This window comes from Camelus ferus, chromosome 7, assembly GCF_009834535.1.
Source record: "Camelus ferus isolate YT-003-E chromosome 7, BCGSAC_Cfer_1.0, whole genome shotgun sequence".
NCBI lineage: Eukaryota > Metazoa > Chordata > Mammalia > Artiodactyla > Camelidae > Camelus > Camelus ferus.
In genome coordinates, this window is record NC_045702.1 from 77795019 (window position 1) to 77821745 (window position 26727).

Below are 26727 nucleotides of genomic sequence, written 5' to 3' on the forward strand. Positions count from 1 at the left end.
TTCTCTTTCATAGGAAACCATTTTCAGTCAACATCCTGTCCTTGTTGCCAAATTGTCAAAAATAGTGAAGGGTCTAGGATTTTACCCTACTTGCAAGCTATGAAGCTAGCTTATTTCTGTCATGTATGCTGGCAGAAGACTTAAGAGATCTGGATCAGTGGCGAATGACCCAAAATACAGCAAGCAGTATGAGGGATCAGGTCAGTGACAGTTCACCGTCCCATCCAAGTCCTCCTGGCAGAGGGGCCTAGATGTATACTCTGGATACAGTGGGTTTTTATCACAGCTGAAGAACACTAGGCTGGACAATAAACCATTTTTATAATAAGCAGAAGCAAGTCTGCTCTTTGTCTGAGGAATTATTGCATTCCTCAAGGTTGCTAGGTTCAAACACAACCCTGAGAAATGGACCAAGAGCAGTCAGGTCTTCTCATTCTTAGCACGCCCAGCAATACCCAGCATGCCCCAGGCCTTTAGGGATACTCAGGGCAGAGGGCAGATTGCTTCTCCCAACACATTTTTATCAAATCTAATACCAGAGGTGCAGGCAGTACAATAAGGCAATAAAAGAAGTAAAAGTTACACATGGTTCAAGAAGAAGTAAACTGTCTCTATTTGCAGATGACATTAATCGTATAGAAAATACCACAGAATTCACAAGAAAAGTTCTCAAAACTAATACACGAGTTTAGTACAATTGCAGGATACACAGTCAATATGCAAAAAAAAATGTATTTCTATACACTAAAACTAAGCAATTGAAATTTTGTTTTAAAAATTGGGTACTACTTCAATAGCACTAAAAATATAAAATAATTAGGTATAAATATAACAAAATATGTGCAGGGTCTATAAGCTAAATACTATGATACACTGAGAAAACAAATAAGACCTAAAAATGGTAGAGATACCATGTCCATAAATTGGAAGACTCAGTATTGTTAAGATGTCAGACGTCCCCAAATTGATCAATAAATCCTCTGCAACATCAGCCAAAATCACAGAAGTTTTTGTAGATATTTTCATAGACAGTATATCCCCTAAATGGGGACTAGAAGGTAGCAGTAACTGAAGATACACTGCAGTATTTTAGTAAAAGAAAATCACCAGTGAGCATAGACTTTAACTATTATTAGTAAACTCAAAATGCATCCATTTTCCCAAATGGATGCCCCATGCAGTACCGTGGAATTACTGAGTTTATAGTGGAATTCTTCTGTTCTCTGGCTCTACACATAAAGAATGGCAGCCTTCTTACAAAAGCATTATGTGTCTAACTAGTTTCAATAAGAGACTACTATTTCATAGACTGCCATTCAGCTACATCTCCCACCAGAGCAAAGGATTCATCACAGCACAGAAGAGGGGATTTGCCATAGCTCTGTTAAATGTATAATCTAAATAATCAACTGACTCAGCTTCAGAACACAGAAATGAATTTGACTCTGCATAATAACCTACAATAGGAGAATTACAAGAATAAAATGAAGAAGCAACAGAAAAGAAAGAGGAACCAGTGTGGGGGAATAAAAAGCACAGACATGTTTGTGTACTTCTTTGGAAATATAAGAGAAAAACAACAAAACCTATAATATTTAAAGATGCAAAAAAGGGTGTAAGGCAATCAAAAGAGTAAGCCAGAAAATTGGGGGCAGGGGTGGTAATAATCTGGACAAGGCCCTAAAGAAAACACGCCAACAGCAGGACAAAAGACAGAGATTAGAAAGCAGTAATATATTGGGGAAAACAAAAGTAGTAGTAATAGAGACAGGGTCCAAAATGTAGGTTTAGATGAGAAAAATGAAAAGAAATACCATGTATTTACTTTTATAACATATGTGATGCTGACAGATGACTTAAAATTACATACTGTGAAAAATAAAATGGAAAATTTTAAATGCCCAACTTAGGTAAGGTAGGGAAGGAAGAGGAGGATTGCTTTGCGAATTTTTCAATTAAGAGTATACAATTCTGATGCATGTCCTTTATCCAGTTACAATCAGTTTTCAATTATTCTCTTATAGACGATGAATCATCAATGTTGTTGATTCTCTCCTACCTTGGCTACTCCCCACTTGATGGAGGTTTCAGCAGATGGTCCATTTCTATTTTTCTGGTAAAACATTTGTTGTGAAAGAAATTTTAAGTTGAAAAGCCAAATGAAATTTGTTTTTGTTTTATTTTTTATTTTTTTTTATTTTTTCAAATGAAATTTTTGAATTGGCTTTAAACAGAAATACTCCTTTCTACCTTGGCCTCCAGTATCAGAGGGCGTGGAGAGTTAGCTATGGTAAGTATTCACTGAAAAAGTACCCTTGAAGCAATACAACTTAAAAAGTGGTTTTCCAGCAATTAGAAACTGTTTTTGCATATATACTTCGCAAATAGTTTCAAAGCACTTTCAGTTGTGGTTAATTCCAATATTTCACAAAGTTGAGTTTTTTCACTTACAAATTCAGCATCACCAAAAATGTAGCAGCAGAACCAGACACAAGCTGGCTAAGAATGATGTGATATGAATAGTGAAATGTAAATGTGAACAATAAATAACTTTCTTATACTCGGAGTTGTCCTAACTTAAGGGGGCGAATACATAAAATTAAAAATCAAAGACTCCCCTATCAAAATATTTATAACTAAAACAAAAACACAACTTGTGAAAAAGGATTTTAATAGAGATACTTGAGGGTCAGATTCACATTCGTTGCTCAGCTAACACTAGGAAAGTTAAATTGCTTTCCCAGGTAATTAACTAATTAATAAGTAATCTATAAAATGATTTTATAACATCTGGTTTTAAATCACCAACTGTAATATTTTTCAAAATTGGCATCCTATATGAATACAAAATATATTAAATGCAAATCTGTGAAAATTTGTTGCTATGGAAATAAGAACCTTTGTAAATTTTGACATTTGTCATTTGATTTTTTTGTGTGTGAAAATAATATAATCGGATTCTCAATTCAGGGGTTTAGATACTTTCATTTTTTATTAAAAACAAAGGAATTTAGACTTATCCTGCTAAGAAATCAGAGAATCTTATCATCACCAAACTAATTTGTACTTCTTATAAAGAAAACTATACTAAGCATTGTATGCAATAAAAAGTAATTTATTTGTGACATCTTGTATACCCTTAACCCCAAGTCACTTGCACAGACAATAAAAAGCATTGTTTAGACCTGAAATTTTTTGCTGTCATTATTTCTTACAGAGATTCCCAATTTATTTTTTCAAAATGGTCTGAATATAACTCAGAAATACTGTTTCAGAGAGAGCTAAACAAAGCACAGAAATATACTTCAATTTAAAAAAGGCAAAGCTATATTGTGACCTAGAGAATGCTTAGCTTGCCAAAAGTCATATAACTAATAACTAGTGACTAAACCCAAAGCATCCAATTTTAAGTTCCAAGTACCTTCAGAATTTTCCAAAGAGAAAGGAGGAAGCTATAGGTAGAGAGGGGTTTGCAGAGTCTTAACACTGGCTCTGCTACTAACATATCTAGACTTTTTGAAGTCATTAAACTTCTCTGTGCCTTTGTTTACTCTACTTCATGGGAATATTTTGATGATAAATGTTAGCAAATACTTGAATTCTTTGGCAAAAAAAGCACTACACGTATTTCATCAGGTTAATAACTTCTCATCTCTACCACAAGTTTCAACTAATGCTCTCTGGTTTTAATTTTAAGCTTTTAATAATATTGTGTGTGTGTGTGTGAGTGTGCGCGCTGTGCACGCAGCGCACACACATGCTACCTTTCAACATGGCTGGCATTCTAACAATATTTTTTCTCCAATTTTCAAAATTCATGAAAAGTAGCATACTATTTTAATTTTTATCATTACCAAAGCTTTGCCACCCAACGCTGTGCAGAAAATTTTAGAAATTCACGACACAATTTTCCACCACGTTACTCTCAATTTCTATGAAAATGCAATTCACAGCTCATACTACTCAGCCAGCCTCTAAGAAGCTTAAACACTAGCAATGGAAGATTATTAAAATGTATACTGATTTGTCAAAATTATAAAGAATAATTCCAATTAAAAATTAAAAATCTGGCATACATTTTTAAAAAATGAGTATCACTAATATTCCTGAAATAATGGAAATAGGTGATCAATAGCCTAATAATTCAATCATTTGCAATATGTCTTCTATTTTGTTAACAGATATAGAATCCAGCCACTTTATATACTCAAGTTTAAACAAAAAGTTTTTCTCAATAAAGGTTTCCTCAATATTGAAAATAGAATACTATTTATAAGTAACCAGTTAATAGAAATTTAATTTTAAAGTAATATTTTAAATTACTTATACCATTGTTTTTATTCTTCTGACATCATATCTATCTTAAAATAATTTAGCTTTATAACTTATGAAGACATGTAATTAACTTCCTTTTTCCTTTACCAATATATTTACCCAATAACATTAGCATATAGCGGCATATGATATTAAAGCACAGCAATCAACTCTAAGTACCCAGGTTAAAAACAGAAAGATAGCCAGTTGAAATAAAATATTATGGCACATGATCTGTATAACTACTGAACAGAACGAGGTACCAGAGGTGAAGACTGAGTAGTAACCTCAAAAGTAATGTACATGATTAAATCTTTACATACTAAGACTATGCTAAATAGCAATGGAATTTAAAAAAAAATAGTTTAAGGTATAGCCACCTTAGATCAAGCCTTATTAATATTTTGAATGAATGAATGAAGTAAATGAATACTGCAGTCATAACAATGTTTAACACCTTGATATATTCACAACAATTTGGAATACACAGAGAAGAGGACTTGAATACAAACAAACTAGTTGAAATTCAACGTGGTTCACAGTAAAGATGCAGTGGCTTTCTATGTGTAGAACAAAGAATCTCACCCAAAAACATACACAACTAAAATATTTTCAAGTGCAATTATCCAAGGCTTTAAAAAGAATACATACATTTTACTATATAATTTTCTTGCTCCCCTCCCCCTGCCATCTCCCTGTATTTTTTAATGTTTAGCATAAGTGAACAACTAACCAGAATAGAATACACATTTTTAAAGACTAATTTACTCATGTTCTATTTAAGAGCAACATACAACCACTTATAAATATAGCCTTTCAAAAAAGCATCCTTATATAAAACAGTGAGGGGGAAAAATCCCTGCTATACATATGAAGCACAATTTAAGCTCAACACAACTGACCAATCAAAATTAGTGAATGCACTGCATCTCTCTGCAGTGGAGAGAAGCGACAAGGTAGGCTGTCATTCTGCAAAAGCTGCCCAGAACAGGCTTTCCTCTGAAAAGCAGTGCCATTCCTTTTTAGAAAGACTGAATCTAAATGCTGTCTCTGGAGACAAGAAGCCTTCAGTATGTTAAATTACTTTCATTATGTATTTTCAGAAGCCTATTGATTCCACAGTAGGAAGAGTGAGAGACTGCAGCAGCCTCTAAGCAGCACTACATGTTCCATACATTAGCAGTCCTGCTGAAACAATGGCACGGTACAGACACATGTTTTCATTAAGGTCTTTTTGGAAGAGATGTTTATGACCCTCTTCCCCCAGTCCTCTACTAACAAGTGAACAAAATGAATCAATCAAAACTGGAAACGCTTCAACTACATCAAGAATTTATCAAATCTTTAGCGGAGGTAAGACTGTTCCTTATTTTAGTATACAGCTGCTTTTGAACTGGCATAGTGGGATAAAATAACTTTGAAAAATTTCAGCCTTAATTTTAGGCGTTTATTTGCTTAATTCTACTTATTGCTAAACATGTACCTCTTAGATCTATTTATTTTAAAACATGATATATTTTAAACGTAATTTTTTAGAATGCACTGTTAAATACAAAGAATATTCTTTGTTGAATCACTATGAAGATATCAGCTTTTATGTCACTTCAGATATACTAAATATTCTTAATGTCATCAATACAGTCATTCTCAAGAGTTCAAAAATGTATTTCTTGAAAGAATCAGGTTTTCTATTTAGCTATTATCTATTATGCAATTTTAGGTTAAGTTTATTATTGGGTATTTTCACTGAAAATTATTTCATTTGCTGTTACACTTTGCATTACTTTTTACATTTCAACTACATAAACAGCATTAATGGAAATCCATAGTATTTTATCGTGGAATCTGTTTTAATCAGTTAAAATTCTAACCATGTGCTAGTAACTAAGTAAGCTACAATATTTTACAGCAGGAAATAGTTAGATTTATTATAAAGAAAGAGGGAATGACAGTATGTTTAATGCTTGCTAATTGCTCATAAAATCTGAAAATACAGGTTAGCCTCTAAAATGAGAACAGAAATTAGTTTAAAAATATACATCTTTTCTTTCATGGTAATATTTGTAAGATTAATTCTATTATTAAATAATATTTACAATCTTTGTTAGGAAAAGAGAATGTTTTATTTAAAGAAACCCTTAAATTTATGCATAAGCTATGGCTCGAATAATACATACAGTCTGCTTACTTTGATAACAAATACTGTGTGTGGTGTTAAATAAGTGCAACTAAAGTAACATTCAATTAATTTGAAATTATTAGGAACCCTATTCCTTAACTAGTTTTTTCTTCTTTTTCACAAGGGCCCAAAGCAGCTAATTCAGTAATTACAACTGACAATATGAAGAATGCATCCGACCGATCATCTCCCTAGCTGTCTGGACCACAAACTGCAGGATATTCTTGTAATACATGATTTTAAGACATTAAGGAGTTAAAACCAGAGAACCTAGGTCTACATTACTGCTGGGATATAACACATCGACAGTAATCATCCTAAGAAGATGCTTAAAATAGCCACAAAACGAAAAACAATATAATTGTAAAAGCCTGAAAATAAAATGGTGAGCATTTTTAAAGGGGGAGTTTACACTTCAACATACCGGAATTGTGGAGCCACTGATTATTGAAGAAACAATGAGACATGGATTGCCAAAAGAATGACATACATTACCAGCAAGTTGAATGAAGCTTTAGCAAGTATTTTCTGCACTAAATATTCAGATATTCATATCAACTGCTATTACTAAAGGATTTTTCCATCTGAGTTTTATGACCAATTATGTATCCTCTTCTAATGAAAACAAACCAAATTAAATAGCAGATGGTTTTTATCAAGAGAACATGGACTGGATTTACAATATAAAGCAAGTTATGTGATCAAGAAATCATTTCAAAATGATGAGGACTGCAATAGAAACAGATTTACATTTGTAACAAAAGGATGTCTAAATACATTTTAGAAGCTAGAAACCTTATGTTTCCTTTTTTGTTTTCACATGTTCTGGAAAATAAAGAGACATCATCATATATTCCCTCAGCGGGAAACAATTCCTATCATTTGAGGAAGTTTCTCTTGATCGTGACTTTTTAAGGCAAAACAAACACAAATATTTTACTGGTCTTTAGAAATCCATCAGCCAACTAAATCTCACAATTCATGCAGTTGAAGTGTTGGAGAGAAAAATGAAAGAATTCCTACAAGACATGAAATAAAACACAGCTACTTCACTGTTGTCAGGTAAAAATTCATGTTAAAATCTGTCAATGACATCATGTATCATATTGTGAAAAACTGCTGTAGTGAGCCAAAAGGCCCATAAGGCAGCAGCAAACAGGTAGGTCAGCAGATGCATGCATCCCACCACACTGTTTAACATTTACAAAAGGAAAGAATCTTGCTCTAGAGAAGATGCATTTTCTTTAATTATCATCTAACTTGACATTTCTGCTTTATTTAATTCTAAATCAGACTGATGTGACAAAGACCTGGTGTTTAATTTGTCAGTTCAGAAAATTGGCATACTTTAAAATTTTCCATTTTTATAAGATTTCAGTGTTAGCTAAGACCTTCCCTTACTTGAATATATGCCTTTAATAATTCTTTGTATCAAGCTAAGAAAAAAATGTTATCATTTACATTCTGAGATACTACCTCTAAAATAGTATGCATAAATGAAATTGTATTCTAAAACTTGTCAGAGGCTACATTAAATGAAAGGCTAACATGAGTTTGAAAATTAGTAGCTTTTATAATCGGTTTATGAGTTGCAGTCAAAATGCTGTATTTGAAATGTGAAATATAGTTGGTTGTATGATTTTATATTTTAACTATACTAACTACTGACATTTTAGCACAGAAAAGCAGACATTATTTTCTAAGTTACTCTAAACTTCTATATATTAAAATATAGATATGCATGAATTAGCAAGAGTTTGGGTTGTTTTTAATTTTCCTCAAAATTATATACACTGGGTGATTTATACAAAAGGTTTCACAGGGAATTTATGTGTAACTTTAATAGATTCCTCAGAAAATGGGCTTCAGATACTCCCTTTCACTAAAATTTCATTTCTTACTTTAAAAATTCTGCTTAACCAAATAAAATCAACTGCTATGTTATTTTGAACCACCTCAAAAATGGCTATTTCTTAATACGATACTAAATTTCAATTTTCTCCTTCCAAAAGATACAAAAGGGTGTGGTCACAAAATAAATCATTCATTCACAGAAGTGATTAGTGCTCTTTTACCAAGGTTTGTGGCGTTTTACTCCAACATAATGTCCTTTTTCTTCCAATTTTTGTAAGTTTGCTCATTATAAAGTTCAGTGAACACTTTCACTGTGAAATATGAAATATTTGTCATTTGCCTACTTCAGTGGGAAATAACTCCAGATATCCCCAAGCACACTGTTGACTTCTGAATATAAATTTTAAGCAAGAACATGGACAAAATGATTTAAAATAAACTAGTACTCAGTGCCGTTTATCATTTTAAATGAACATTTGTCCTGTTCATCTGAAATCTCATGGGAATAATGACACCTACACTAATTATGTTGGAACATACTAAAATAGTATTTATTTTCCACCTACTCACAACATTTTAAAATGAAATCTTAAAACACTGGGCTAAAATTAGTTTTGTACACTGGCTATTCTTATTATACAAAAATATACTGTATCTCAAATAATAACCGTGAAAAACCCAAATAAGGAAAACCTTTTTAGTTTACTGAATAATTTTGAACCATACAGGAGTAACCCCCATAGAGTTATTTCTTCAAATGGGGAATCCAACTTCCTTTTACATCAAAACAATGCAACCCTGAAGTTTCCTGATTCTACCTTTCCATTAATAATTTCCAAAATTAAAATTAAGTACACAATAAAAAGGTTTTTTTACGAGGAACACAGGTTTTATGAGTCCTTTAAATTGCCAAATATCAAATAGTTTATTCTATTTCACTTTCTAGGGAAAAAACCAACTGCTCCAAAAGAATGTGTTTTTCTCCCATTCTGGAAATCAACATGCAGTCTGAATCTAACATTACAGTGCGAGATGACATTGATGGCATCAACACCAATATGTACCAACCACTATCATATCCATTAAGCTTTCAAGTGTCTCTCACCGGATTTCTTATGTTAGAAATTGTGTTGGGACTCGGCAGCAACCTCACCGTACTGGTACTTTACTGCATGAAATCCAACTTAATCAACTCTGTCAGTAACATTATTACAATGAATCTTCATGTACTTGATGTAATAATTTGTGTGGGATGTATTCCTTTAACTATAGTTATCCTTCTGCTTTCACTGGAGAGTAACACTGCTCTCATCTGCTGTTTCCACGAGGCTTGTGTATCATTTGCAAGTGTCTCAACAGCAATCAACGTTTTTGCTATCACTTTGGACAGATACGACATCTCTGTGAAGCCTGCAAACCGAATTCTGACAATGGGCAGAGCTGTAATGCTAATGACATCCATTTGGATTTTTTCATTTTTCTCTTTCCTGATACCCTTTATTGAGGTAAATTTTTTCAGCCTTCAAAGCGGCAATACATGGGAAAACAAGACACTTTTGTGTGTCAGTACGAATGAGTACTACACTGAACTGGGAATGTATTATCACCTGCTAGTACAGATCCCAATATTCTTTTTCACTGTCATAGTAATGTTAATCACATACACCAAAATACTTCAGGCTCTTAATATTCGAATAGGCACAAGATTTTCCACAGGGCAGAAGAAGAAGGCAAGAAAGAAAAAGACAATTTCTCTAACCACACAACAGGAGACTACAGACATGTCACAAAGCAGTGGTGGGAGAAATGTGGTCTTTGGTGTTAGAACTTCAGTCTCTGTAATAATTGCCCTCCGGCGAGCTGTGAAACGACACCGAGAACGACGAGAAAGGCAAAAAAGAGTCTTCAAAATGTCTCTATTGATTATTTCTACCTTTCTTCTCTGCTGGACACCAATTTCTGTTTTAAATACCACCATTTTATGTTTAGGCCCAAGTGACCTTTTAGTAAAATTAAGGTTATGTTTTCTAGTCATGGGTTATGGAACAACTATATTTCACCCTCTATTATATGCATTCACTAGACAAAAATTTCAAAAGGTCTTGAAAAGTAAAATGAAAAAGCGAGTTGTTTCCATAGTGGAAGCTGACCCCATGCCTAATAATGCTGTAATACACAACTCTTGGATAGATCCTAAAAGAAACAAAAAAATTACCTTTGAAGATAGTGAAATAAGAGAAAAGTGTTTAGTACCTCAGGTTGTCACAGACTAGGGAAAAGTCTAAGTTTCACCAAACCCACATTCAGAAGTTTTAAATTTAAATTGTAAAAAAATGAAATTACTGCCAAATATAAGAAAAACATTTTAAGTATTGGTTATGTTGTAAATTTTCAATGTAAATGTCAAGATTAGATTAGGTCATATATATTCAATTTCTTCTTTACTTAGTGTATTTGTTGCATGGCAGTTTGTTAAAGTAATATCATGTGTATATTTTGTCAATATTATGTCCATCAGAAGATATTCATGTAAGTCATATTTTCTAAAGAATAAATACATAGCCTTAAAACAGTGTATAACTTTAAAATATAACTAACACAGATATTCTTGTTTTTTTTTTTTATAAAGTGTATTGCTTCTAAGCCAATGTAGATGTATTTATATGCTGACACTGGAGTAGCATTTTTATATTAAAAAAAACAAAATTACTGGCTCCAAACAACCAAAACAATCCAGGATTTCCTATATCCCTATATTGTGTTTTCTACTATAATCTATTTGCTGTAATAATTGATGCATCAAAAATAATGAACTATGTATGAAACTTTATCCTTTTTGGAATGTAGAAAATTGTAGGGTTTATCAGGATTTTAAAATTCAAGAACCAAAAAACAAACAGCTTTGTATATGCACACCAAGATAGGGAAACTCTGAAACTCAAGTTTGTTATGAAAAGGAGATTGATTTTCCTAATATTGAGGGCACCATGCCTATAATATATAGATGAACTGACAATAAAAGGAAGAAAGAAAACCTAAAGCACCAGCCTCTTTCTTCCTTCCTCACTTTTGTTGAGTCTAAGCCAAATGCTCTGGATTAATAAAGTATACTGCTAAAACCAGTGCATTAAAATAAACGGACATTCTACCTTTATTCAAGTTGGCCTTTTTGTATAAATAAAGTTAATTACTAAAATCTCAATACAAGGAAGGAAAGAAAGACTATATATCATTATAGAAAAGCCTACTATTTCTAATTTATCTAGATACATAGCAACTTTAGAGTAATTCAATTTACACAGTGTTCCCACAGTATCAGCATTTCCAGGTGTTTCAAAATACAGCAGTTCTTTTCAACTCTGAAAATCAATGAAGTGGCAATAAATCTTGTGATTTTTATTACTCCACACCACTTAATTTAAAGCATTTTGTCTCCAATCCTTAATTCATGTTGGAAAACTATGAAATTACTAATCCTAGCTATAGATATCAGTTTTGAGAATCTCATATCAAACAAGTGTTTTCCAATTGTTATAATCTAATAGTCTATCAATGAGTGCTAATTATCACTGTATCTGAAAAAAAGCAATAAGTTATTTAAAGTAGGCAAATACCTGCTACCTTATCATTGGTTAACTGGGTAATTTTTTATTCTATTCTTTTTACACTGTATTCACTAAAACAAGTAGCAACTCATTTTTAAATTAAAATTTTTTATGTCAAACAATTCAATAGTATATCACTTTTATGTAAATAAATGAAATTCATGCAATCTAGTTTACTGAATACCTTAACCCTTGGGGAAATGAGCACCATGCAACAGCTTGAATTCACTGAGGTTACGTGACAAATTTAACAGTGATATATTTCTGATTAATAATGTTAACATAATGTCAAATCTTGGCAAAGGAGCAGTTTCCTTCTGCCTTACTTTGTATTCTTTTATGGAATTAAAGAAATCTTTTAATTTGACAAAATGTAGCATAAGCAAGTAAGACTTATTTTTTGAAACCCTGAAGAGAAATTAAGACTTCATAAAGATATTAAGAAAATTTTCATTTGATAAATGTATTTGGCACAGAATACTTCCTAATATATTAAAAATTTTAAACTAATTTTATACTTGGATTTCTGAGCATAAATTAAAGTTTTAATATTTAGTTTTATAATCTTAGTAAAAATCAGACAAATTTAGAAAAAACCCTTTGTTTTAAATATTTTAAATCTCCAAGTCTATAAACATGCCAAAGAACTCAGTTAAAAAACATTTTTCTAATAAATTTGCCTGAACTACTTTCATGACCTTTTATTCTCTGTAATAAGAAATCCAAGAAAATAAGAAATAAATGGCAAATATTATAATGTTGCCCTCTAAACTTACTATTTGTCCATTTGACACTGGAATAATTAACAAGCATTTCTGCCCACCTGTAATGCTCTTTCAGGTATACAAAAGTGCATCCACTGATTTATAACAAAGAATATTCATATTTACCAGACAACCTCTAATAGCTCTATAGTGTTAATATGTAATATGTAAACCAAAATAGTATTTGTTAGAAGTTTAGCTTTTAAAAACAAATGTTTGCAACTGCTGACCTCAGGTAAAAGGAGAGAATGAAAAGCTTCGACAACTTTTTAAAAAATGTTTGTTCAATGAAAAGATGAAATACTTGTTTTTCTCATGACGGCCCTAACTACAATGTGTAATTTTTTTTACTTTATTTCAAGTAATCTTACCAAAAAAGCATTAATACTAATTTTTCATGTTAGAATGAAAATTTTAAATGCAAAAGCAAGAAAGGTAACAGTAAACTCAATACAGGATCTTTCTTAAAATTACATTTTTTTTACCCACATGCCACAAATCGCAGACCCAGATATCAATTTCTATATAACTAACTGCATTAGTTCTTCAAAACTATAGAAATAAGAACTATTATTTTAAAAACTAACCAAAGACGAGCACAGTAAGATATGGATCTGTTATTTTCTCTTTTGTTTTGTTTCCTAATTTAAGAAGGTTGTTATTCTACCAACTAGTATCCAAAAGATGTTCAAACATATTATGAAAAGAATTATTTACAATTATGTTTTAAAGAAACGCATACATAATAATTCCATACTTCTCATCCATGGTAAGTCAATTATTAGGTATAGATCTATTTTTTAATCCCCAAATAAAGTTATAGCAAACTCTCAGTTCTCTGGACATTAAAAAAAATTAAAGTCCTCATTTCACTGAGATTAGACTTAAAGGTAAAAACCTAGAACTGTGAGAAAGCAAGTGCTTTATTTAACACAGTAATTTCAAAACTATTTTCCATTAAAATTTTTTGTTTTATTAAATTTTATGACTGTACTTTTAGGTAAGCTTTGTAATTGAATTAACATTTCAATTCTTACAATGTAGACGGCATATGGCAGAAACTCATGTATTAACTTCAGAGCTTAAAATCTAGTATCAAGGTAGTAAAAAGTACGGTGATACCTATTAAAAAAGCAAATGCAGCAAATGGTATTAAAAAAGAGTAAAGTTCCTAACAGGTTTAATAACAAGAGACTTTATTAGATTTAATAACAAAATATAAACAAAGGATTGTTGAGGAAAGCTGGGAAAGCACAGTCTTGAAACAGTAAATTGTCCTCTCTAGAAGAAAAGTATTACAGAAGTGAGAAATTGATCTCTAAGTTAAATTAGAACCAAAGACAGAAGACCTTAAATGCCAAAAGAGAAATCTGAGCAGGGGAATAATAAGAAATTAGCTACAAAAAAGAAATACATGAAACAGCAACACATAGACAGAGCTGATGGAGTAAGACACAGAAATGGGAAGCTGAGAAAGCAAATTTCTGGGTGGGTAAAGCACGGAGGATGGGAAGCTGCTGCCATCACCTTGACAGGGAAAGAAAGGCCTGGCAGAAGGTGCTGGCAGTAGCTCTGCAAAGGAGCACATGTGACAGGCAACGAGAAGGCGCAATCAACAGTGTACGCCAACCTACCAGAGAGACAACTGACATAAGAGACTCAAGAGTGACAAAAGATGGCCATAAAAAGGGCTACAAGAAATCAGATTATCCTCAATGATCTAAGAACTTTTTAGTATGCTTTGAATAGAGTCCATGGGTAACAAGGGCAAAAACAAAAAGAATTTCTGGCAAAGCAGAAAATTCAATTAAGTAAAATAAAGAACATTATTCAAGAATGTTCCAGTTATTAGAAGCTATTCAAAATGAAAAGTTCAAATTGATGTTTTAAATTATCTACTTTATATTCTACATATTGGTTTATTCAGTTTTTCCATTAAGCGTATTATTTTCTTCTTCGGTAATTTTTTTATTACAAAAAATTATAAACAATGGCAAAACTCCAAGGTATATAAAGTAAAAAATACTAACATCAGCCTTTGCTTTTTTCTTAATTTATTATAAATATCCATTCAACTCATTATATACATATCTCCCTCATTCTTTGTTAATGACTGCATAAATAAAATTTTTAAAAATTAAAAAAGGCAAAGTTTCTTAAAAAATAAAACTGATAAAATGTCATATACTTAAACTCTATTATAATTAAATAGCTTCAAGCTAAATTTCAAAAAGGTAAGAAAGGTAGCTTGGCAAACTGTGACGCAGATTATTTTTCTAAATGGAGGTTAAAAGCAAGGGAAAACTCATAAAATAATCTAATTCTTTTCTTCCTTTCCACTAAGTACGATGACAAATATGGAACTAAAGGAAATTTTTGGCACTTACTTTCTTTACATCCCAGAGATGGACACCTGTGCACTCGTTCTGAATGTGAACCCCTATGGACTGCAGTTAACTCAAGGAAAGCCAAATATTAGATGACTAATAACAAAAGTTAGGGAAAAGAGGAGCTCAGATTATATTATGAATGACAAAAATAAGGAGGTAATTAAACCCAGATAAGGCAAGAAAAAGATCTAAAATACTCAGAGATGCTCAGCTCTTAAATACAAAAGGAACACAGAATTGTGGGTTAGAGTTTAAAGAAGAAAACTAATTTGAAGACTGACTTTTTCTGAAAAGTATTCAAAACAATGAAGGGATTTTAAAAAATAGTCGACAGGCTACACAGATTAGTAACATGATGACATATATCACATCATAAGAAGTAGAATAAAGGAATATTATAACAAAGCACAAATATCTGGAACAAAGTAGTACTGAGATGTAGAAACAAATGAAAAATTGGGCTCATTATTAATATGAAAGCTATCACTTTTTAAAGAGTACTCATTTTTGTGAGAGAAAAAGAGCTGAGCAAATTCAACACAATAATATTTCTCCCCGGTTCATGATAAGATAACATGTGAAAATAACCCTAAGTATCTCTACCCTTTTATTCACACCTTTTTTTTTTTTTTTTAAACTGACCTCTATAAGCTGCATCCATGATTTTCAAGCATGGCAGCTTTGTACTTCCACCAAGTGATAAAAAGTGCTGTCATTCCTGTGTCAGGGCCACCCATATCAACCGTGTACCATTATCAAACCCTGAAGCATCAAGTAAGATAAAAAAGGAGAGGCGAGTCTGTCTGGGATTGAGGTCATTTTCGTCACCCTGCTTCCATGAAAGCAACTGATGGTTTGAGTCAAGTATCACTTCTTACAAGCAACAAAATGCTGGCAAACTGCAGTCACCTAACTTTATAAAACTGTCTTTAGTCCACACAATAAAATAATAGTCTGCAATACTAATGTAACCTTTCATAATGCTTCCCCAAAAGTGCCTGATAAATAATAACTGATGAGCAAATATTTGTGAAATTGGAATGAACAATTTTAAACTTCTGACCCTTCTTGTTTAGAAGAGTGTTTCTCAAAACATACCCCACCCATATCAGAATCCTGTATGGTGTTTGTCTGAATTTCTGGGCCCTCCCCTTACTTAATGAATCAGAATCTCTATAGTTGCAGCCCTGAATAATAAGTTTTAATAAGTTCTCTTACGTGATTCATGTGCTAAAGCTTAAGAATTATTACTTTATATACTGGAAGACAGACTATGTATCAAAGTGACAGTCAAGTAACTAATAAATGAAGAGGTACAGAAGCAGCTCTGAACTCAATTCAGGCCATAGTGATTTCTTTTTAAAAAAAAGAGCTAATTTCATTTTAACTAATAAAATTTTAGTTGGACTATCTTTTGAATAGATGTCATTTGAGTTAGGTAGATGGTTTGAGTCAAACGTTTTTTCATTATGATAATTTCCTTTATGCCATCAACACAATTTAGGAAATGTTTGGCTACTCTTTGATAATTTACAACAATTTAAACTTCCTACTCTGTTTTGTAACAGTTTAAGTAACACTGATACTCAATAAATACTTCAAACAATATTACAGAAACACTACTCTGGGAACACTTCTTACTAACCATTTCACTAAGAACTATTTCTAACAATATTAGTTTCTTCTGTTATAACTCCTTTGCTTTTTATTTGTAGCATTTCATTGAGTCATAGAATCAACCCATAGCAAGTTACTACTATTGAAAATGAGCTGCTACTGAATACAATTTAAGTTATATAAAGACAGCAGTTTAGGTGATTGGATATGGCTACCTTACAGGAAAACATTTGCCAAATAATATATTTCAGATAAACAATGATTTTGGTGTAGGGTTTCCTGGAGTCACATAAGTCCCCTGAAATTGTGTGTAGAACTGGTTATGTGTACATGTTTTTTCCTCTGGAGCAAACATCTACAAATTCAAAAAGATACTCACAACAGCATGTGATCAAAACTAAAACAAAAACTATTCTAAATGTTAGGAAAAAAGTAGGAAAGCAAAATCGGTAAATGTTATCCATAATTTATTTTGCATCCTGCCTAATTCTAAGGAGACTATAAGACAACTGTAAAAAGTGAACAATTTTAGATAAAGTTAATTAAATGAGAAAATATGTAATAAAATCAGACCAAGAAGGATGAAAAGAATGAAAGAAATTAAATTAAAATTAATCCTGGTATGAAATAAAAATGCAAAAGTCAAAACTGTTCCCTATGTTTTCCATTAGGTCAGATGAAGAGAGAAAGGGGGTTGATTACATGACCCTTAGCTTTGATAAAATGAAAATCCTCTAGCTGTTCAAAAGTACGAACTATTCTTAATACTGAGACCAGAGAGCATTGCCTTTCGATATCCTCAGAAAGTATATAATGTGTAAATGATGTTTCTACAACTATAAAGACAACCAAAATCTCATATGGTAGTTTCTTAGGTCCTTCAAGATATAAAAATGGCCACAACAACCTTACAGAAAAGGGAACAAGAAGTTTCATAAGGCTGATGATTACAATTTTCCTCAATGTACAACGATGGCATCAAACTAAAGGAAAATTCAGTGAAAAGAATTTCATGGGAATGAATAATAAAATGTTGTCCAGGTATAAAACCCTCTCTACACTTCTAGTTTAATTCAAGGATAGATTATTGGTTGGAAGAAAGATGTGGCACTTTCCACTGACAAGAAGACAGGTTTACTTAAAAGCAAACCAAAAAAAGGCCCCAGTGTAATTCTGATGTACTCACTCCTCTCATCCCCCCACTGCCCACCTTTCAGATTCAGTAATTGTGAAAAATGGATAGACAGATTAGCCTTCAGAAAACTCTTCCATAAATATTCTCTCTCAACAAAATTCTGGGGGAAAAAATTGGCAGAGAAATGGTTAAGTGAAAACCCATAAACTTGAATAGCCACCTGAGCTGAGTGAGGCAAAGACTAACATCCTGAGAATGACACTCCAACTCTACACAGATATGGCTGTTAGCAAATTCTGAAATGACAGGTTAGTGAACTGCATTTTCATCAACTAATTTTAAGATAAATCTTGAAATTTCCAATCCTCATTAAAACATCATTTTCCAATGATTCAAAGATACAGTTGGAACAGACACAATGAGCCAAAAGAAAACTGTGCTTTCAAATACATGATAAAAGATACCACATAAATATTTTATCACTGCTGTTAAGCACAAGAAATAAGGTACAAGCTTTTACTTTTAAATATAGTATTCTATCAGTACCATTTACATTAACAAATACATGGATTCTACAACACAACTAACTTCTCAAACCACATTAATGCTTCCAAAAACTTAATGAATAACCTATGTCACAGGATCTAATAGGCAGATCACAAAATGAAATGTCGAGCAGCAATAACCATAAAATCCTAGTTACTACCATAAACAAGTCTGTTATCTTGTAAGCATTTTTTAAAAAACATAAAAGCACTTTTATAAGGTTCATTATAATAGCACTTAGCCCTCACTTGCCCAAATTTGAACATTTCCTAAAAGGTTTGTGTTGCACGCAGTTACAAAAGCGGTGGTAATAAAACAAATATGTCAACATCAATATTACAAGACAAAATGTGACTACAAGAGTACAAAGAGCAATGGAGCTCAAAGGAAAAGGAGCGTATGTCCCTGAAAAGCTGCAGAAAGAAAACCTGAAATAAACTGGGGAATGAGACTGGCTGATGACTAGCATTAGGTGCAAAAACTATACTAAAAAATCAAAGAATAAGATAAAACAAACTGGGAATCATACTTATAGCCTATATGGTGCAAGTTTACTTCTATGGTATAAGGAATACATACCTCCAAACCAATATAGCAATAGGAAAACAGGCCAAGAACAAATAACCCATCAAGGAAAAACAAATGATAAATACAAAACTGTTCACCCACAGCAAAAACAAATGCAAACTGGACTAAGTTAAAAACAATATACTATTTTTCACATATGTAACTGGCAAATAATTTTAAATGTTAATACCTATTAATTATGACAAAGTTGTAGGTATTCTCACTCACATTAGTATTAGAAACAAATTTCACTATGAAATATTAAGCAAAACCTTTAACATAACCTTTGACCAAGATTCAACTTCTTAAATTTATGCTAAGGAAATAATGGAGTAATTATGCAAAAAATGTATTTCTGAACAAGGTGATCAAAGGACAGTTATACAGTAAATAATATATAAATGAGCAAACAGTTAATAATAACTATTTACATACATAAATTACTGGAAAGTTTTCATGCGATTATCTAGCTATTAAAATATAGTAGATTTACGTTTACTAACATGGAAGGATGTCCATAATGTAAATATTAAGTACAAAGAATATGTATAACTGATACAGTAATGTACAAGGAAACAGTTGGGGGGTTTCCCAAAATGAATCCATAGGTGATACCCACCTATACCTTCTAGTTTTCAGCAACTAATATATATCTGAATTTTCCAGTTGTCACAATGAACATATGTTATTAGTATAGTGTTATAAATTAAAAAACTATTCTATTAAACCATTGATAGTAGTATGAGAGTAGTACTTAATTTTTTAAACAACACTAGAAGTGAGTTCATTATTCTGAAAAATAAAGATAAAAATATATAGTGTATGGCAGACCTTGTCAAAATTCCTTCTTAGCTGTATTTAAGAATAATAGTCACCAAGCATAAGTATAAGATCATATTATTAAATGAAACTTATACAAATAAAATTGAGCCTTTGAAAGTCAAATTAATTGGTCACTTGGATATAATATTTAAAACAGATTATTTTCCTCATAAAAGTACTGTCCAGATTGAGACTACTTTGTCAATATCCAAGTCTTGTTTATCTTTAGTTTTATGTTACCTTTCATTTATGAGCATACTTTATAAAATACTTATTCCTATGCCATATTTTGTAGAAATTAAAGAAGATAAAGCATATCATAGTTATTTGATTTTCTTGGTTTATTTTAAACCCAAACAGTAATAGATAGCTTATTTCTCATTTCCTCCCCCTACATTCAAAACTATGTATTTTCCCAAAGTTAAAATGCTAAATATATGAAACATAATGTTCTTCATTTAAAAAACCCTGGCAACTCCATAAATAGCACATAAGTTGTGATTTCTCCAGCTTTAGATGTTCTTTTTAGAATTTTTCTGCTATTATCTTGTACTTTTAATAGACCAGACTATCAAAACCAAAAAAATAAAAAATAAAAAATCAAGCTTATACTTAAGGTTTGTGTATCTTTTCTATACTTCAATAAAATGTTAAAACTATGACATCTATTGAAATGATGTCTGTTTAATGCTCTTAAATGTTCTCCAGAATACATTTAAATAACCAGAAGCAAAAACAAAAACAGAACAAACCACTGACTAAGATGTATTTTTATTTTCTTGGAATACTCAAAACAAACACATTTAACTACAAAACCAATGCCGTATCTCAAAAGGGAAATGCAGGCAGCATCAAATGGAAGCGAAGAGGAACCATTACGTTAAAAATTTTTAAATTGTTTTTAAGTTGTACGGGTCTTTCGACTTCTATTAACAAATAATATTGTTATAGCCTCCAGACAAAATTTACAGGTCCCAAATTCACATAATACTTTTGTCTCATAGTACTTTGGTTCTCGTTAGCACCTCCACCAGAGTACAAGTGAAAGAAATAAAAAGTGTAAAAAGAAATCCTCTTCTTACTAGCTGTGTGATCCTGGGAATGTTACTTAATCTCACCCATACTGTTTCCCCATTTTTAAAATGAAGAGGGCTGTTGTGAAGCCTCAGTGAGATAAAACATACAATGTTTAGCACAATACCTGCCAGAAAACAATACATGATGGCTTTCATCATTTTTCTGGAATTTTATTTTAAAAAATAAACATATTTTCAATTCTGTGAATCAATTATGTGATGTAGTTGTAGAAAAGGAATCAATATGGATTGATTATTCTAGTTTCTCAAAAAGCTACTTTTTCTTGTCTCAGTATTTGAGACTTGATTTTCACTTAAATGTGTTTATTCTACACCAGTGCCCATCTTTTACTTGAAAGTCTTTATAATAATACTTAAATACTTTACTACCAGAAAAAATGCACAAGAAATGTACATATATCATGTGACTTTTCTAGAGAAAAAACGAGGATGGCAGCATTTTTGCACGCATAAGAACAGAACACACAACCACAGATGATGATACATAACCAATGTGACCATCAAGATATCATACAAATTCATCCTATCATTCTATTTCTAAAGAAAGAAGGGTAAGAGGACAGCAATATTTAGAGGACCTACTATATGCTAGCTGAGGTTGAAGACAATCTATAAATTTGTCTCATTAAATCTACCCAACGGCCCTTTGAAACCAGAGAGAGAATTTACTTTGTGGAAATTCATAGCTGTTAGCAAGAGGGATAGAAATGGGATTTAAATCCAGCTCTAGGTGGCTTCAAAGCCTATGCTCTCCTGTGTCTTAATTACAAATTACATAGCAGGAACAATTATGTTATTTTATGGTATAATTTTATGATGTTTTGAAGTCTCTAAAGTGTTAGTAAAGTGAATATTACTTTAATGAAAGAAAAGTCTGTGAATATTGTGTTGTTCTAGTTATTACATTAAAATAACTAGCCTCCGTGTGCCCATTCAACAAGATTTGTTCATAAGTGATTTATCCTCCCAGCTTCCCAGCTACTCTTTTTCAGTTTTTATTTTCATTGCTGCAGTTCAACCCACTCTAAAATACCAATTTTATTACTTTGTTTTAGGTGGAAAGTCTCTACATCAATTAGATGGCTATTCTTAAGTGCCCTCAAACCTTATTTAAAACAGACAAACAAAATACCTTCTCTCTCTCCTCCACCCTCTGTCTCGCAATTATTACAGTTCAGTATTTATGGAGAAGACCAAGGAGGATTCCCACAGTTTAAAAAAAAAAAAAAAAAAAAACCATGATTTTTGAACTACTAACCTTACTAGGAAATTCTATGAGAAATGTCCTGTTCACTTTACTGAGATTCTGACTAAATATTGTACTTATTTCTGCTAGAAATTAAGTGACTCTAGCTTATAACCAGGCTCCATCACATGCCTATAATCAGATCTGGAATAACATCCTGCAAGTGTTCCAGAGATCAAGAATGGATTTTATTAATCAGCCTAACTCCCGAACAGTCTTAGAGACAAGCACATAGTAAGGCTTTAAAACATATGTATAGGCACAGAATTGTGAAATATAAATCTGATTAGAATAAAAAGTAGTTTTCTTTAAATCCCAAACTGTTTTCCTATAAAAATCTTGAATGCGGCCGAAGCCATTATGTGTTTCTTAAGAGCAACAGGGGAAGAAAGGTATCATTAGCTACGATACCAGAAAAGTATTCAGGATATTTTTATAAGCCCTATCCCATTATAGCTGTTTACTGTAAAATCATCAGTTAATATTTCGTATCTGTGTATAAAAAAGGTATCTGTTTCCTGCCAACTGTGGCACTTTCTTCTTCTGTGAGGACAAGCAGAACACATTAAAATACTGTGTGTATATTTTATTCTGTTTTGACTCTGTCTTCCTATGGCAGAACTTTAAAGATTATAAATAAAAGATTAGTCATTCTCTTTCCTCTAAAACACAAATAATCCTCCTTCCAGGTAGCTGGAAGTTGAGATGCCATATGTATTTGTTTCATATTTGCTGCCCAAACAAGTTACCACAAACTTAAAGGCTTGCAAACTACAAATTTATTATCTTTCAGTTCTGGAGGTTAGAAGCCCAAAATGAGTCCCAGAGGGCTAAAATCAAGGTGTTGGCATAGCTGCATTCCTTTCTCAAAGTTCTAAGGGAGAATCCATTTCCCTGCTCATGTAATTTGCTGGCAGAATAGAGTTCCTTCAGGTTATAGGACTGTGGTTCCCATTTCCTTGCTGGCTATCAAGCTTCTACAGGACATCTGCATGTCCTTGGCCCCCTTCCTTTATCTTCAGAGCCGTCAATACCTTCACACTTCAGATTTCTCCTGCCTCTTCTTCCATCATTGCATCTCTTTGATTCATTCTGCCTTTCTCTTTCACTTTAAAAAACTCATGTATTTAGAATGGTCCCACCAGGATAATCCAGAATAATCTCCCATCTTAAGGTCCATAACCTGAATCACATTTGTGAAGTCCTTTTTGCCATGTAATGTAACATATTCGTAAATTCCAGTGATTAAGATGAGATTATCTTTGCAGAGGGTGGACCTTATTGTCCCTACCATACAAACCATACTCGTTGAGCTGTACTGACTTGAAGTGAGGAACAAAACAGCATGTCACCACTTTCTGGCTCAACTAGAAGAGTTCTTAGGATAAAACACAGAGTTCAAAATGCTAAGCAATCTTCATGAAATACTACCACTATCAGAGAATCCAACAATTTAAATAGGCATTATCACCAAATTCTTACCTCTTTTAAAATGGATAAACACCTAAATATCTTAATAGAACTCACTAGAGGCTAACTGTATCTTTCACTGTAAAAGAGCACTGGTTTCTACCATTAAACTCTTCTCCCTCTGCTCATTTTTTTATTTCCACAAAGCTAAAGACACACTGGAAGACACACAGGCTTAGATAAGATCTTCTGGAAAGCATGACACTTTTCATATTACAGAAACAAAAATGAAATTTTTATAATGGTAATAAGATACAGGAGTGCAAGACACAACCATCCAGAAACTTTGAATCCCTTTATTAAATATCCCTTAAGACTAAAGAAGGGGTGTTGCTGCTTTAAACTAGTTTTGGCAAGGAAAAAGAGTTACTTCAATGGGTGTAGTTTTTCTGTTGCTCTTCAAATAAAGAAAAAAGACTTGCCTTAGAAAACAGATTTTTAAACTGCCAGAAAAAATGATTCCAAGAAATTAATTTGCCTTTAAGTAAAAATTTCCACATAACAGGTCACCTTTTCAAAACAAAGTAATAACATTTAATAGTAGTAGACTCCAAAAGGCAAAGTAATGATAAAATGTTTGTTCTATCCTTAGTTTGTAGGTTAGACTCTATGAAACATTCCTGTATTCATCCACTCTTTGGGAATACAGAGATTTTATATACATAAAATTTAAGTCTGCATTGAACATTACTTCTTATCATACTTCAAAACTAAAATTAACACATGGATTCTCAACCTACACAGATTTTCATCGAAGTTATTCAAATTTACAGTGCTCATCTGATTTTATGGACTCTGACTGCATATGACCAATGGGTAAATACAAATTATTTTAGTCCAGCTTCCTCTAATGGCAGTCAACCAGTTTTCTGCAGATAATTTCTAAAACTAGATAAGCCATTTTTAAAAACACACTTATTTGACAACTGTATAGCACAGGGAACTATATTCAATATCTTTTAGCAACTTACGGTGACAGAGAATATGAAAAACGAATATATGTATGTTCCTACGTGACTGAAGCATTGTGCTGTACACCAGCAATTGACATAACATTGTAAACTGACTATATTTCAATAAAAATATATTGTAAAAATAATAATCAATAAATTAAAAACACACACACTTATTTGAAGGCACTGGACAAAGGCAGGAACATACCAAAGGAAGGGTTACATCTGAAATACAGAAATTGCAATGGTTAACAATTATAAGTTTGAGCTTTTCTGCCTGAGGGCACTCACCACCAATATTCCCAACATCACCATTCCAATGCCCACAGCTCTTGCAGCAGAAAAATACAGATTTATAGTCTGGAGATGCCAGAGAACAGGAATCAGGGCAAAGACAGTGGCTATAAATTTAGAAAGAAAAATCCTATAAGCAACAGAGCTGCAGTAAGAGCAAGATCCAAATCCCTGGCTTACCATTCAAATACAGGGGAGCGGTAAAGGGAGGACCCAAGAGGATTCACAGAAAAGCAAGGAAAAATCAGAGGGGAGTCTTAAAAGTCCTTAAAAGACTTGCAAGATGTATGCATTTACTGCTTTTTCAGACTGATGGTATTCCCCAAACAGTACACAGCTCAAGCAGCAGAAAGTGGAGCCTTACTAACTTGAGCTGTCAGATGACAGAGCTCATAGCTGAAAGAACAGCTGGAAATTTAGGGAGGAAACTCCGGAAGAAGAAAAGATACACAGATACCAGAGGGGAGAGGGGTGGGAAGGGACAGACTGGGAGTTCGAAATCTGTAGATACTGACAGGTATATATAGAATAGATAAACAAGATTATACTGTATAGCACAGGGAAATATATACAAGATCTTGTCGTAGCTCACAACGAAAAAAAATGTGACAATGAATATATGTATGTTCATGTATAACTGAAAAATTGTGCTCTACACTGGAATTTGACACATTGTAAAATGACTATAACTCAATAAAAAAAATGTTAAAAAAAAAAAGATATACACAGAGATGAGGCCCATAATCTTATCATCAACTCTACCAAAATTCTTGGTGCCATTTAACTACAGAGGTACACGGGAGATCTATCAGGTACCAGGTTACTAAAGCAATAGCTATAAGCTGAAAGAACTGATTAGAGACTAAGACTACACAGTACTGGGAAAGAAAGTCTAGTTTGTTAACTGCCAGCTAGAACAATAACAACCAAAAAAGCAATCCTCAGAGAATATAAAAGAATTTTAAAATGACCAAAATATATTATCCACAATGTCCAGTTTTCAATAAAAAATCACTCCATATGCAAAGAAACAGGAGTATATAACCCATACTCTAGGGAAAAAATTACAGGCAGTCCAGAGAAACTGACTCTGCAAGTGAGCTCATACGAGCAATGTAGTAGACAATGACTTCAAAGGAATATTTCACCTGAAGTAACTCGACACAAACACCAAGCAGACTCTGCTAAATTAAAGATGTATGTTGTAATTCCTAAAGGAATTCCTACAAAAATAATGTAAACTTATAGCAAAAAAGTTCACAGACAAAATGAAATGGAATACACGTAAGTATCTGATTAACAGAAAAGAAAACAGGAAATTCCAACAAAAAAAGCCCAGAAGCAGATGGCTTCATTGGTGAATTCTACCGAACATCTAAAGAAGAATAAACACCAAAAACTTCTCGAATTCTTCCAAAAAACTGAAGAGGAGGCAGCTACACATTCCTATATATAAAATAGATAAACAACAAGAGCCTATTATATAGCATAGGGAACTACACTCTATTTCTTATAATAAGCCATAATGGAAAAGAAACTGGAAAAATATTTATATGTATGTATGTATATATATAACTGAACTACTTTGTTGTACACCTGAAGCTAACAATGTAAACTGACTACACATCAATACAAAATAAGAATTAAAATAAAAATAAAAACAAGTTTAAGGTAAAAAAAAAAAAAAAATGAAAAGGAGGGAACACTTCCTAACTCATTCTATTAAGTCAGCCTTACCCTAATACCAAAGCCAGAAAGAGATACTACAAGAAAAGAAAACTACATGCCAGTATCTTTTACATGTATGGATGCAAAAGTCCTTAATAACATACTAACAAACTGAATTCAGCAGCGTATTATAAGGATTATACACC

General features: G+C 32.3%; 2 protein-coding genes across 2 annotated transcripts in view; one reads left to right on the forward strand and one right to left on the reverse strand.

Moving 5' to 3' along the window:
- The window catches only part of COG5 (component of oligomeric golgi complex 5), a 237564-nt gene that overhangs the window by 167865 nt on the left and 42972 nt on the right, over window positions 1-26727 (reverse strand). The gene's annotated exons all lie outside the window — the stretch shown is intronic.
- Window positions 7258-11312, forward strand: GPR22 (G protein-coupled receptor 22). The gene is made up of 2 exons (XM_032484217.1): window positions 7258-7555; window positions 9294-11312. Exon 2 carries the CDS (start codon window positions 9319-9321, stop codon window positions 10618-10620), a length of 1302 nt encoding a protein of 433 aa, XP_032340108.1. The 5' UTR covers window positions 7258-7555; window positions 9294-9318; the 3' UTR covers window positions 10621-11312.